The sequence below is a fragment of the Lissotriton vulgaris genome, chromosome 9 (assembly GCF_964263255.1).
Source record: "Lissotriton vulgaris chromosome 9, aLisVul1.2, whole genome shotgun sequence".
Taxonomy (NCBI): domain Eukaryota; kingdom Metazoa; phylum Chordata; class Amphibia; order Caudata; family Salamandridae; genus Lissotriton; species Lissotriton vulgaris.
In genome coordinates, this window is record NC_141697.1 from 913,048,054 (window position 1) to 913,061,924 (window position 13,871).

Below are 13,871 nucleotides of genomic sequence, written 5' to 3' on the forward strand. Positions count from 1 at the left end.
AAATGTTCACAAAAACAATAAAAAAAATATAAAACAACAAAAAGAAGAAAAAAAACAGTTCTTTTTAGAACTACCTCCAATTTATTTAAAAAATCCTACATTTTTTTAAAACTGTAATTCTTTTTTCCCTATGGTACGCTCCCCGGTACGCTCCCAGGAGCGCGTACTGGGCGCTCCCCCCGCGCAAATCGAAAAAAAAAATATTTTTTTTTTTGCCCCGCGGGGCCCTTTTATGGCCCCCACATCAAATCTGGGGGGTCAGGGGGGTCTACTCTGCCCCCTTATGGTAATTTCCCCCTTTGCTTTTTCCACCTCTTGTGTCTCGATTTTACAGAGACACAAGATGGCGGCCGCTCCGGACTGTTTCGAATGTTTACAGACACCCGAGAGCCAATCAGCTTTCCGTGCGCAAGTCGCGCAGCACGCCCGGTGCGCTCCCCAGTGCGCGTACCGGGGCGCTGCCATAGATATATATATTTTTTCGAACCTAAATTACTCAAAAACCACTGGAGCACATATCTTGAGACATAGCAAAGGCACATCGGGCTACCAGTCCCTACAATTTTGCCAAGTTTGGTGGAAATCCATTCAGCTGTTCGGGCTAAAAGTGAGTTTGACCGCCCTATGGAAATTAACATGGGGAAAACACGTTTTGGGACCCCCCTTTTATCTCGGACCCCGCTTGACTAATCCCCCCCAAACTTTCAGGGAAGGACCGGAGCTCGACGAGGCAAATTTGAGGAACTTTTCAGGCAGATTCGTCAACCGGCGCCAAAGTTATTCCAAATAGAATTTTGAGATTTTGCATTGAAAAAAATCCTAACTATAACTACCTACTGGCGACCGCCAGTAGGTAATATATATATATATATATATATATTACTTAATGATTTGTGGTATGGATCAGTGAAGTAACTGATCAATGGAGACTACAGCACTAGCACTTTTTGATGTCATGTACTGTTGGAAATGTGCACTGTCACTTTAGCTTTGACCGTCATAAAAAATCTTTTTGCACTTGCACTTTAATGTAATAGGAAGGAATTATTCGCAATAAAATATTGTGAATGAGGACATCAGAAAACAAATGAATGGGGATTTATGCGATTAAGAAATGAGTTAAATATTGGAAATGGGACAGAAATATGCAAGAAATTAGTTTTCCTGCAAAAAGTGTAAATTTCCGAGTGTTTTAATAAAAAACGCAACCCTTTTTTAACATGTTTTAAAATGGCCGCCATTTTTACATTGAAAAAGAACTATGCGGAATTGTAGTCCTTTGTTAATGTCTTTCATTGGTGTGGCTATCTTTTTTTATTTCAAATCTTTTTTTTATTAAAGTACAAAAACATAACAGTACAAATAAAAGGAAGGACGTCATACAATAATTAGCTCGCAAGATAGATACAATGAACAATGCATGGATAATTACATTCAATGTGGACAGCAGGAAATAAGAAGATGCCAGTAACATAGCACATCCGTGGGAAATACACCATCAAGTCATATAATTGTCAAGCAGAGGAAGCATTGTTTCAGATATCCATACATACACTTTCTGCCTCTTGGAGCGGAAGGAACTAAGAAGACAAAGAAGACAAAGAGGGAAGAAGAGGGGGAGAGGTTAGACAAGGAGAAAGGAATGACAGCAACAAGGTTTGTAGAAATTGCTTGTGTCCGGACATCCGTCATACCTGTCGGGAGTAATGCCCAATGTAGCAGCAGCGGTCAGGTAGAGACATAGCAAGCCCTTTGTCAGTACATCTAAGGTGGGTCATAACAGAGTTCCAAGGAATCAAGCAAACTCCAGAGTTTGGTGTGAGGCTTTTGCCAGGGGGAGGAATGTAAAAGGTCATTATCCGCACCCCTCAATGAAGCTAGCCATTCTTGCCAGTGCACAAAGGAGACGTCAGAAGCGTTCTTCCACTTGCTTAGGATAATTTTGCAAGCCAGCGTTAGCATAAGGTCTAGGAGGTATCTGTCATGTTCCCTAGTAATGTTCGGATCAATCGCTCCTAGGAGAATATATGAGAAGTCCCTAGGTGGACTGAAGTGGAAGGTGCGATGGATGTAGGCATAGATCTTATCCCAGAATGTTTGAAGCAACGAACAATAAAAGAACATATGCACCATGTTACCCACGTGTGCTTTACAGTGCCAGCAAAGGGGACTGTCCAGAAGTTTGAGCTTGAAGAGTTTCTCAGGTGTCCAGTAGGATCTATTTATCAACATAAGTTTGGTCTGGGATAATATCGGGGATATTTTATTGTAGAAAGGGGTGAGATGATTCTTGTCCCAATCAAAAACCAGGTTAGAGTAGTTTGTTTCGTTTTCCCAATCCCTCTCACACTTTCCATGCATTTTCTGTTGTGACGGTGATACGAGTTTATATATTTTTGATACCATGTGGCCTTGTGACATAAGATGAGCTAGCTTGGTGGATAGAGTGGGTTGCTGCAGGACAATGGCTCTGGCAGAGACAAGTGCTTTAAGGCGTAGAAACCTGTAAAAGTTGAGCGGTTGGAGATCAAATTGCGATTGTAAGGTGGCAAAAGATAGCGGGGAAGTTCTGTCATAAAGGTCCCGCATCAAATTCAGACCCTTGTTAGCCCAATCCTCCCAAAAGAGGATTCCGCACTCATCCTTTATAGCCGGGTTAAACCAGAACGATGCTAGATTTGATTTGGCGAATTTTATTTTAGCTTTACAGTGTATCTCAAGGCTAAGTAGAGCCCGCCTAGTGTTGAGAAATATATATTTTGATTGAGTAAAGGCGCGGGTTAGAGCCGGTGGTTGCCTGTCAGACTCCTTTTCCTTGCAACAGGGTACGAGGCAAGGTTGTCCCCTCTCTCCGTCACTCTTCCTCTTGGCAATTGAGCCCTTCCTTTTCTATCTAAGGAACAACAAATTAATTAAATGAATTAACGAATTAATTAAACAAATTAATTAAAGGCATTAAAGGCATAGACTTCAATGGAACCGTAGTCAAAATTTCGGCTTACGCAGACGATGTCCTGGTAGTGTCCGAAAGGGCGGATGAGGCCATCCCGGCATTGTTGTCCACTATTGCAGAATTCTCAGCAGTGTCTGGATATAAACTTAACAAAGACAAGACTGAAGTAAAGCTACTTAGTAACATCGGAGATAGGAGTGTCCTTGGCGATACAGGCCTTTGTTGGCAACAGAAGAGTTTCAAATAGCTAGGGATTGACTTTGAGAAGGACTTAATCAGTACGCTCAAAATTAATGAGACCTCTTTATTTAAGAAAATATCCTCACTCCTGGATGGCTGGTCCCTGAAGTTTCTATCCTGGTGGGGTAGGGTGGAGACCCTCAAAATGGTGATCACGCCCCTTGTAAACTATTTAATCAGCATGTTACCCATGTTGCTTTCGGAGGATTTCCTCTCCAAGGTACATAAACTCTTTACTAATTTTATTTGGCAGGATAAGAAACCGAGAATTTCCCTGAAAAAACTTCAACTGCCAAAAGACAAAGGGGGTATAGGTCTACCTAACTTTAGATGCTACCAAACGGCATTCTTGTGCAAACAAGGAGCAAATTGGTTCCTTAACCAACAAGAATACATTCCTGTGTGGGTTCATGTTGAAAAATCCATCATTTACAACCTGCCACCCTCCGCTTTATTGGTGTGGCTATTTTAATGTTTATGCAATGGCGTTTCGATATCATGAACAAGGCAGTGTATGGCTGTCAAAACGCATTGATGTGATCATCAATGAATAAAGAAATTGAGTGATCTTAACCCCCTCAGGACACACACACACGCACACACATACATACATACACACATACATATACCATTCACCAACGACCCCGCCACCGCCAGAGCCAACCTACACGAAGGGATGACAGATGTAGCCAAGTGTATGATGAACAGCCGCCTGAAGCTGAACTCGGACAAGACGGAGGTCCTCATCCTGGGATCCTCGCCCTCCGCCTGGGACGACTCCTGGTGGCCCCCTGCCCTGGGCAGCGCACCGAAACCGACAGACCACGCACGCAACCTGGGCTTCATCCTGGACTCCTCCCTCTCCATGACCAGACAAGTCAACGCCGTCTCCTCATCGTGCTTCAACATCCTGCGCATGCTACGTAAGATCTTCCGGTGGATCCCCACCGAGACCAGAAAGACGGTTACCCAAGCCCTCGTCACCAGCCGACTGGACTACGGCAACTCCCTCTACGCCGGAACCACTGCCAAACTCCAGAAGAGACTACAGCGGATCCAGAACACCTCAGCAAGACTCATCCTCGACATCCCCCGACACAGCCACATCTCCGGACACCTGAGAGACCTGCACTGGCTCCCGGTCAACAAGAGAATCATCTTCCGTCTCCGCACCCACGCACACAAAGCCCTACACAACCAAGGCCCAAGATACCTCAACAGTCGCCTCAACTTCTACACTCCCACACGTCAGCTTCGATCAACCAGCCATGCCCTCGCCGCCGTCTCCCGCATCCGAAGAGTCAACACAGGAAGAAGGGCCTTCTCCTACCTGGCCGCCAAGACTTGGAACTCCCTCCCGACCCACCTCCGCCTGACCCAAGACCACCTCGCCTTCAGGAAGCAACTCAAGACCTGGCTGTTCGAGCAGTAGCGGGCCCCCCCTCCCCAAGCGCCTTGAGACCCTCCGGGTGAGTAGTGCGCTATATAAATGCTTGATTGATTGATTGACATATACATACACACATACATATACATACACACATACATACACATACACACACACACACGCGTAGACGTTTGCTTCCTGCTCATTATACACGTGATCATGGAGCTTGGTGCTCCAAAATGCATTGGGATGTTGTTACTGCACTTGTTCGAATAAACAGGCTTTGTGCAACTGGAGCCACAGCGTGTTCTCTTTATTCAGCAGCCATACACATGCTGAGGAGTGGGTCATGGGTGTTTGGGTGCAAGAGAGGAAGAGAGGTTCGCTACCCCACTGTGTGCTCGCCGCATAACAGAGACTTGGAGCTCAGCGAAGAAGTAACGGAGTGCTTGGATATATATATATATATATATATATCGCAACGCACTTCCAAACAATTGCGTTCAGAAAAACGGCAAGCACTCCGATGTCGTGATCACACAAGTAGATTTATTTCCAAACCCCCTACACCCCCGACAGACGCGTTTCGCTCACAGGCTTCGTCCGTGTCAATATTGTGCAAACTTTCTCGTCATTTTAAACTATCCGCCCTAGTTAATCATCGAAATAGATGATTGTACATTACTCTTTTCGTGGCGGCCATCTTGTAGTATGTTAATACAAGGTATCTCATACTGTTCCAAAATGGCGACAGATAAAGTGCTAAGTGCAAAAATTAAAATGTTTGACAATAACAATTATTACCATGACGTGCACACATTATACATATTTCATGTTGGATACCAAATATTCACATTTCAAACACTTTCGGTTACTCTTTCGTTATATGGGGGTGTATCCCCAATTATTTGTGTTTCACACATCTGTGTAGAATTTCTCTGTACATATCGTATATTACATCATAGAGCCCTATAAGTTCTATATACATATTTACAGTTTTTACATACACAGAGCCTGGCCGGTTTGTTCACGGCCCTTCTTTTTGTGGAGCCCTGTATGGGCTAGTAACCAGAAACAGTGTAGTATCACTATTTACAAGTATATATATATCTATTTTTCTTATATTTACATGGCATTATGGGGAGTGACAGACATATTTACAAGGCTTCAGTTTGTTGCTGTTTGAATCTTATCCAGGAGTTTTATTCTAGCTAGCTGACATAGTCTTATTATCAGTGCTCAAGAACATTAAACTTTAAAGGTGTACCCACATTTCTGCATCATTATTGAGACCCCACGGTGTCATGGTCTTGAGGTCCATGATTTATCTAGATTCCATGATGCGGAGGGCTTTCTCCCTATTCCCCCCCCGCTCTGATTTGGGAATCTGATCTATGCAGTAATACATGAGTAAATCCCTATTGCTTTGATGGTGTTCAGCAAAGTGACGGGCTATCGGATAGGTCTTATCATTGTTCACGATAGCCCTCATATGTTCTAGGATTCTCATTTTGGCTGGTTTGATGGTACTTCCTATATATCGTTTTTTGCATGGGCAGACCAAGCAGTCTACTGTATATTCTGAATTACAATTAAGATGTTTAGTGATCATTCTGTTTGGTCTGCCCTCACCCGTTCTTCCTGGATATTCCTTGATTTTTCTACTGTACTTACATGCCTTACAGCGTAGGCATGGAAAAAAACCAACAATCTTGTTGGTAGTCGGGGTCACTATTTCAGGGGAGTAATGGCTGTGGATTAGATGATCCGAGAGTGACTGGCATCTCCTATAGGTTACCATAGGTCTATCTGGTAGATATTTTTTCAAAACATTATCAGTTTGCAATATATGCCAGTTCTTCTTAAAGGCCTGGACCAGTTCCCCGGATTTGCTGTTAAATGTGGTTATCATTCTGACCTGATCATTATCTTTTCTCGACTCCTTTACCACCAGGAGATCCCTCCTATCAATGGTGTCTGCTTTTACGGTCGCCTGTTCCAAGATGTTACGGGAATAACCCCTCGCCTGAAACCTATTACTGGCTTCTTCCTGGGCATTCTTAAAATCATTTTCCTCTGAGCAGTTTCTTTTGAGTCGTAGGTATTCACCATAGGGTACGTTCCTAACCAGACTCCTAGGATGATGACTAGCCGCATGTAAAACGGCATTCCCTGCCGTCGGCTTCCTATAGAGTCTGGTGTGGAGATGATCATTTTCCACAAACACCTCTAGGTCTAGGTAACATACGTTTTTTTCACTGATTGTACAGGTGAATTGTAGATTCAGGTCATTATTGTTCAGTGTTGAGACATACTCCTCAGCCGAGGCCCTGTCTCCCCGCCAGACAATAAACAGATCATCAATATATCTGGTCCACATCAATATCCTCTCATTCCACTTTTCGTTGTTGCCTCCCCATGCCTCGTGCTTCTCCCACCAGCCCACGAATAAATTCGTGTAGCTGGGGGAGAAGCACGAGCCCATTGAAGTGCCCCTAATCTGTTTATACAGTTGGCCTGCAAAAAGGAAGTAGTTGTTAAACAGACAGAATCTCATCATACACAATAGCATGTCACTGTGCGTTCGGTATTTGGCTTGTTTTTTCTCCAAAAACCACTTAGTGGCACCCAGTCCTTTCTCGTGGTCTATGCATGTGTACAAATTAACAACATCAAGTGTTATTAACAACATATCCTTTTCCCAAGAGACATTGTCCATGATGCGTAGGAAGTCTTACGTATCTCTTACATAAGAGGGCAAGTCCTTCACGATTGGTGCTAAATAGGTGTCAATGAAACGTGAAGTGTTTTCTAAGAGTCTGCCAATTGCCGAAACAATCGGCCTCCCTGGTGGTCTCTTGGCATTTTTATGGATTTTTGGCAGATGGTAAAACGTGGGCAGCATGGGGGAATCACAATATAAGAAAGAAAATTCTTCAGGGCTTATCATGCCCTCATCTTTCCATTGATTCAAGAGTTTCTCGTAGGCAATGGTACTGTTCACATATTCCTCTCTTTTTACTGTGACATAGCATTCCTTGTCTCTTAATTGTCTATGTGCCTCCTGTTCGTAATTCTCCTTACTAAAAATGACAATGTTTCCGCCCTTATCTGAGGGCTTGATCTCAATTGTCTTGTCATCTCGTAAGGATTTAATTGCTGCCCATTCCTTCCTTGTTATGTTTGATGATTTAATATCTATTTTTTTATTTGCCATTTTCTCCAGATCTGGCGTTATCGCATCATTAAACACATCGATTGCATCATGTGGTGTATTTGGCAGTTTTCTTGATTTATTTTTTAAGTTGCTCGGATCTCTGGCTTGTTCAGGGCAAAGTTCGTTCTGTGTCATTATTTCCTGCTCTTGGTTTTGTAGTTCTTGTGTTGCGGTCAGCAAAACCTCCAGGAGATTGTCTTCATTTGCATCAGCTATTGCCGTTGTTTCTAACATGTCTGAGCTTTTTCCTTCCTTCGCTCTTTCAGGGTTCTGTAGGAAGATTTTGTTGAACTTTAATTTCCTTATGTATCTGAACAAGTCAATTTTGGCGTCCACTAGATTGAATTCGCTTGTTGGAGAGAAACTTAAACCTTTTTTGAGTACATTGGTCTCATCCGCCGTCAAAGTCCTTTTTGACAGGTTGATGACGTTGTTATCTTCCTTGGTATTCACTTTCTCCTTCGATTGGAGGCACTCCGTGTGACCATCGGGGTGGTGGTACCCTGAGAACCTCCCCTTGTGCCTCCTCCCCCGCCTCATCCTCCTCTTTGATTTTGTTGGGGCGGATGGTTCCTTAGTTGTGGTCTTTGGCGGGTTTCCTTCATTACCTGGTACTCGTCGAAAAAAGGTTTCACTGTCTCCTTTTCCTTCGCTGGCGGGGCTGCATTTTGTTCCCCGTCTGATGTTTCCACTTCCGATTCCTCAGTATCTATGGCTGTTGCTTGTGAGGTACCTTGGGCTAATCTCTTGCGTGTGGCGTCAAATTTCCGTGCGAACGTCAGAATCCTACCTGACAAATAGTCTTGCTCATCCCTCTGGAATTTAGTCTGTTTCCTTTTGCATATTCCCATCTCATATTCCTTGAGTCTCTTTCCCATCGTTGTGCGTAATTCCTCACAGGCTTTTGTGTCTTTATCCTTCGCAATTTCCACTTCTAGGTCTGCTATATCTTTCAAGCATTTATCACGGTCGCTCCAAGCATATTTGATGAGTAATCTGACCATCCCCTTAGATGACTCTGCCGTGTATTCTGCCCAGTCTTTTAAAAGGGCCGGGTCCGGGTTCTCATAAGAGGGGATTGTATAAATGCGTAGACCTCGGGGGACTCTATTGCAGTCTATGTATCTCTCCAGGGAGGTGGCCTCCCACCACTTCCTTACTTCCCGTTCTTGTAGCCTTTCTAGTTTTTGAAAAAGGCTTTTCAGGTTGGTGGTTTCGTTTGTCGGTAGGGCAGTACTTTGAATGTTCACTGGTTTATCTCTTACCGACATAAACATGACATTGGCAGCGGCCTCCCTCTCCCCTGTGAGTTCTCCCATTGTTTCCATAGTGATAGAATGTGCAGTCTTTTAAATAAACAGTTCGCGGAGCGGTGGCATATCACACGCTTTTCAGGGGGTTTGGAAAAGATGGTGTAACACCATGCGGGACAGAGGATATGAGAAATGTCACTTACAAGGGCTAACACGGGTTCGCATCCGCCACTCACCGCAAACCTTGGCGACGTCCGTCGAGCACCCACGCAATGTCGGCGTCCTTCGGTCGTCCTCTCTCGGTCCGCGGGTGACGGAGGTTCTCCAGTTGCCTTTTCTTTCCCAATCACCCGGAGGTTGGCATCCGTTCCTCCGTTGTTATTATCCACTATTGTCCTCGGGGCAAGCGGCCAAATTAATTACTTCACAGCTCCTTCACCGCCGCCGCTCCACAGTGTCCCGGGTGCTCCAAGCCAGCGCTGGTGAGGCGCTTAATTATTTCAACGCACTTCCAAACAATTGTGTTCAGAAAAACGGCAAGCACGATGTCGTGATCACACAAGTAAAAAAAAAAAAATATATATATATATATATATATATATATATATATATATATATATATATATATATATATATATATATATATATATATATATATATATATATATATATATATGCTTCAGGGAAAGCCGAAATGCATCAGGAAGGAGAGTGTTCCTGCCACTTTTGAAATGCCAAATAAAGCGCAAATTTGTTCCTGAAACACGAGGCGTCAGCTTTCTTTTTTTTTTATATTAAATAATGAGAGGCTCCGTTCCCGTCTGACTGATGCCGCCCTGTCAGGGTCTTGGTCTCCTTTCAATTCGGAGGATCTTGAAGTTCTGGAAACAGTTTTTGAAGACTGACCCGCCTCCTCCACTCTGACAATGGATTACCCAAAGATAAAGACAGTAAGTGTAGGAGTGCAAGGGAGTGAGAGGGGTATTTCACCTTCTCGGGACATTTGCTTTGCATGAGACATTGGAAGAACTGGGTGGCAGGCACTTAGTAAATTTTTAACATTGTGCAAGGAAATACAATGAATCCTTCAAAATATTCTGGTAGTAGATGGTTTTGGCCATGACATTTGGCAAATTGATATTTTATCCTTGATATTCTGATATATACCATAGTGTTTGCCGGTCACCAGGGAATACTGTGCAATACATATTCTGTAGGGCTCAGGCATGTAATTTGAAATGTACATTTCTTTTATGCTTATCATCATTTGTGTATTCCCTTGAACGGTTTCTCTTACAATCATGAACTTGCAACATTGTTATTTTAGGGCACAACAGTCATCCCAATCCTCACCTCAGTTCTGCACGACCCCAAGCAGTGGGAGACCCCTGAAGAGTTTAACCCAGCACATTTCCTGGATGAGAAGGGGGCATTGCGTAATCGAGCTGCGTTCATGCCTTTCTCTGCAGGTAACAAATTATATTTTTGTTCTGGGCTGCCAGGCAGCACAAGGTATCTGGATTCGAAAGACCTATTTCTAACATACTGTGAGCATCCAGTCCATCCATTGTTTATTATTGGTTGGCTTTATTGTCACTCATTTGCTTGCTACTTATTCAGTGGCTTGCATTCCTTTTCTTATGTTTGTCACTCTTCTAGAGATTAACCTCTTTACCATTCTTTTGAATGGCTAACTTGAATCCTGTCACCGCCCACTTTAGGGAACTACTTTTTTGTTTTTTGGTTAAGCGCTCCATGAGAGTGCGTGTGTATTCCAACTCTATCACTTGTGTACTTCTCCCTCCAAATACCAGTACTCTAGCCCCGGTGTTGGTCTCTGCCTTGTGTTCTGCTTCATATCTCTCTTATGTGCATCTCCCCCAGACTACCCCACACTATGTATTATTCTCTCCTTCATGCACTGCTTACTCTCTCATATGCTTCTCCCCTATGTCCACAAGCTCTATGTTTTCTCCATATTGCCCTTTTTCCCCACCCCATCTTGCGGTCTCTCTCATGTGCTGATTTTCCCCTCCTCCCTCCATCAGCTCCCTCCACCCACTCCTCAGTTGCGCTACACCTGCAGTCCTTTTAAAAAATGTATTCGGTGCTTTCATACTTTAAAAAATATATATATTATTTACTGAACCAAGTGGAAGCCCGCCATGTTGTTTAATTAAATAAAAAAATAAAAATTGGTTCACAGAACGATTCAACCTGTGACAGTTGTCACATCATGGTTCAGTTTTTTTTTGGTTTTTGTTGCCAATGCAATGCTACATCTGCAAAAAGCATTTTGCTTTTTGCCCATGCTGTACTGCACCAGCATTAGCAAAACTGCTTTGGCAAACCCAAAAGGTCCAAGGTGAGACTTCCTGATTTTGCCAAGTCTCGATAAGAACTTCTGCTTCTTGGCGATACTTTCTAGCGGAAGCCATTTTCAGCTCAAGATTTACACATAATGAAGGGCACACTGTTCAGTGGGGCCAGATTACACACATTTTGCACTGATGCAAGAATGGACCAGGTGCTATTTTGCACCATTTCTGTTGCATTATTTAATATAGCAGGGAGAAAACAAAATGTGTCTCTTATCCTATTCCATGAATATTTAGCATCAATTTAAATGCACATGGCTGATTTTGAGTTTAACGGCAGCTGAGTACCTTGTTCACCAAACTCAAGATCCGCCATCCAATTCTGAGTTGGTTGGATAACAAGTTTTACATCAACGGAGCAACATTTACTCTGTCAATATAAAATTTATTTTCACAGCCCGACGATGTAGGGGCCATCCGAAGTGAGCCACCTGACCATCTACCCTATTTATAGTGGAGGGTCAGATGGATTCTTTTTTTTTTTTTACTGTTCGTCACTGCCAGGTGTCATATGCTGTTGAGGGGGATGTATGACGTTACAACGCATACTTTTACCACGCCTACCATTACAACGCGGTATTTACAACGCATACCATTACAACGCATAGCGCTTTGGGGTGCTGGATAGTGAATAGTTTAATTTACTATTCCAACCCCAGTCCCCATGGACACTAGGGAAGGTATTGGATAGTAAATTAAACGTATTCCCTATCCTAGAGCGCCCCCCAGCGCAATGCGTTGTAATGGTTTGCGTTGTAATGACTGCGTTGTAATGGTAGTGCGTGGTAAAAGATAGACATATATGCCAGTCTGGCAGATATCTCTAAAGTTGGCTGGCAGAGTAAAGGCAGTAAAATCTTCTGTCACCCAAGTTCAAGTTCAAGTTCAGGGATTTGTATAGCGCACTACTCACCCAGAGGGTCTCAAGGCGCTTGGGGGGGGGGGGGGTGCATTATTTATCGAAAAGCCAGGTTTTAAGTTCCTTTCTGAAGGAACTGTGGTTCTGCGTAAGGCGGAGGTGAGTGGGGAGAGAATTCCAGGTCTTGGCCGCCAAGTAGGAGAAGGATCTTCCTCCCATGGTGGATCTGTGAATGCGCGGAACTGCGGCGAGGGCTTGATTGGAGGATCTTAGTTGGCGGGTGGGTGTGTAGAAGGACAGTCATGTGTTGAGGCATTCGGGTCCTAGTTTGTAAAGGGCCTTGTGTGCGTGGGTGTGGAGACGGAATGTTATTCTCTTGTTGACGGGAAGCCAGTGGAGGTCTTTCAGGTGACCGGTAATGTGAGCTTGGCGAGGGATGTCCAATATGAGTCTGGCTGATGCGTTTTGGATGCGTTGGAGTTTTTTCTGTAATTTGGCTGTGGTTCCGGCGTAGAGGGTGTTTCCATAGTCCAGTCGGCTAGTGACCAGTGCGTGAGTGACAGTCTTTCTTGTTTCAGTGGGGATCCAACGAAAGATTTTCTTGAGCATACGAAGTACGTTGAAGCAAGAGGATGAGACGCCTTAACTCCGTCTGAAAATCCTAAATCAGGCCTTCTGCCTAGACTGGTACAGTGGGTGAAATACAACATTTTGGAATGCGACCCCTAGGGCTTGCCAGTGGTTAAGACTATTTGCAAGCTTTTGTCCCATCACCTTTTGGGTGTTCGATTGCGTATAGCATGCCTGGAAACCTAAGACTGGTGTAGCATTCCAAGCCCTATTGCCAATGTTTGTGGAATCTAAAAAGTAGTAAATTTGCATCCATTGAAGGAGTATTTCTATGGGTGCTAATTTGCTACTTGATTAGTAAACTGGTCACTAAGGGGCATATTATTTACAAACAAGTGGCACAACGCAGCGCAGCAAGCAAAGTTGCTGTACTGCATTGCATCACCTGAAAAGAAATTAACTGTGTCATCTGGTCCAAGGGTGCTGGCGTTATGCTTAGGATAGTTTTTGTGCAGGAAGGGTGACCTTCCTGCACAAACACTATCCTTGGAGGCTTTTTCCTTTTAGTATGTGTGCTGCAGAATGCAGCACATATGTAAAGAGAAACTAACTAGGCAAAATAAAGATATTTCTTCTTGTTACGCCAGTCTCAGGCAAGCGCACCATTTTGGAGCAAATGCATGTCACTATGTAAATATGGGTTGGCTTCAAAATTCATGGATGGATGCATGAGAACACCCATGCACCATGCATGGAATGCCTACCTATTGCAAAGCAACTCAAGGTAGTACAACGTTTTGTGCTCTTGTTTTACTTTTCTTACATAGCCACGCAAATCTACTGTTGTAGTGTTTGTGAAGACTGAAATGGATTTTGCATTGAGGCTGCGTCAAAAAAAGCAACCCAATGCAAAATGTTTGTAAATTTGGGTCTAAAGATATTTAAGTTACTGGTCCAAAAACTGAACAAGTTAAAACCTCTTAGTGAAATCAGGATGACATGAAAAATCAACAC

At 43.6% G+C, this 13,871-nt stretch overlaps 1 protein-coding gene across 2 annotated transcripts in view; it reads left to right on the plus strand.

The window, feature by feature from the left end:
• Positions 1-13,871, plus strand: part of LOC147692501 (cytochrome P450 2G1-like) — a 591,635-nt gene that overhangs the window by 506,007 nt on the left and 71,757 nt on the right. For both annotated transcript variants that reach the window (XM_086938711.1, XM_086938712.1), the window contains exon 9: positions 10,378-10,519. In XM_086938711.1, coding sequence (XP_086794837.1) covers positions 10,378-10,519 — 142 coding nt within the window. The remainder of the gene's footprint in view (positions 1-10,377; positions 10,520-13,871) is intronic.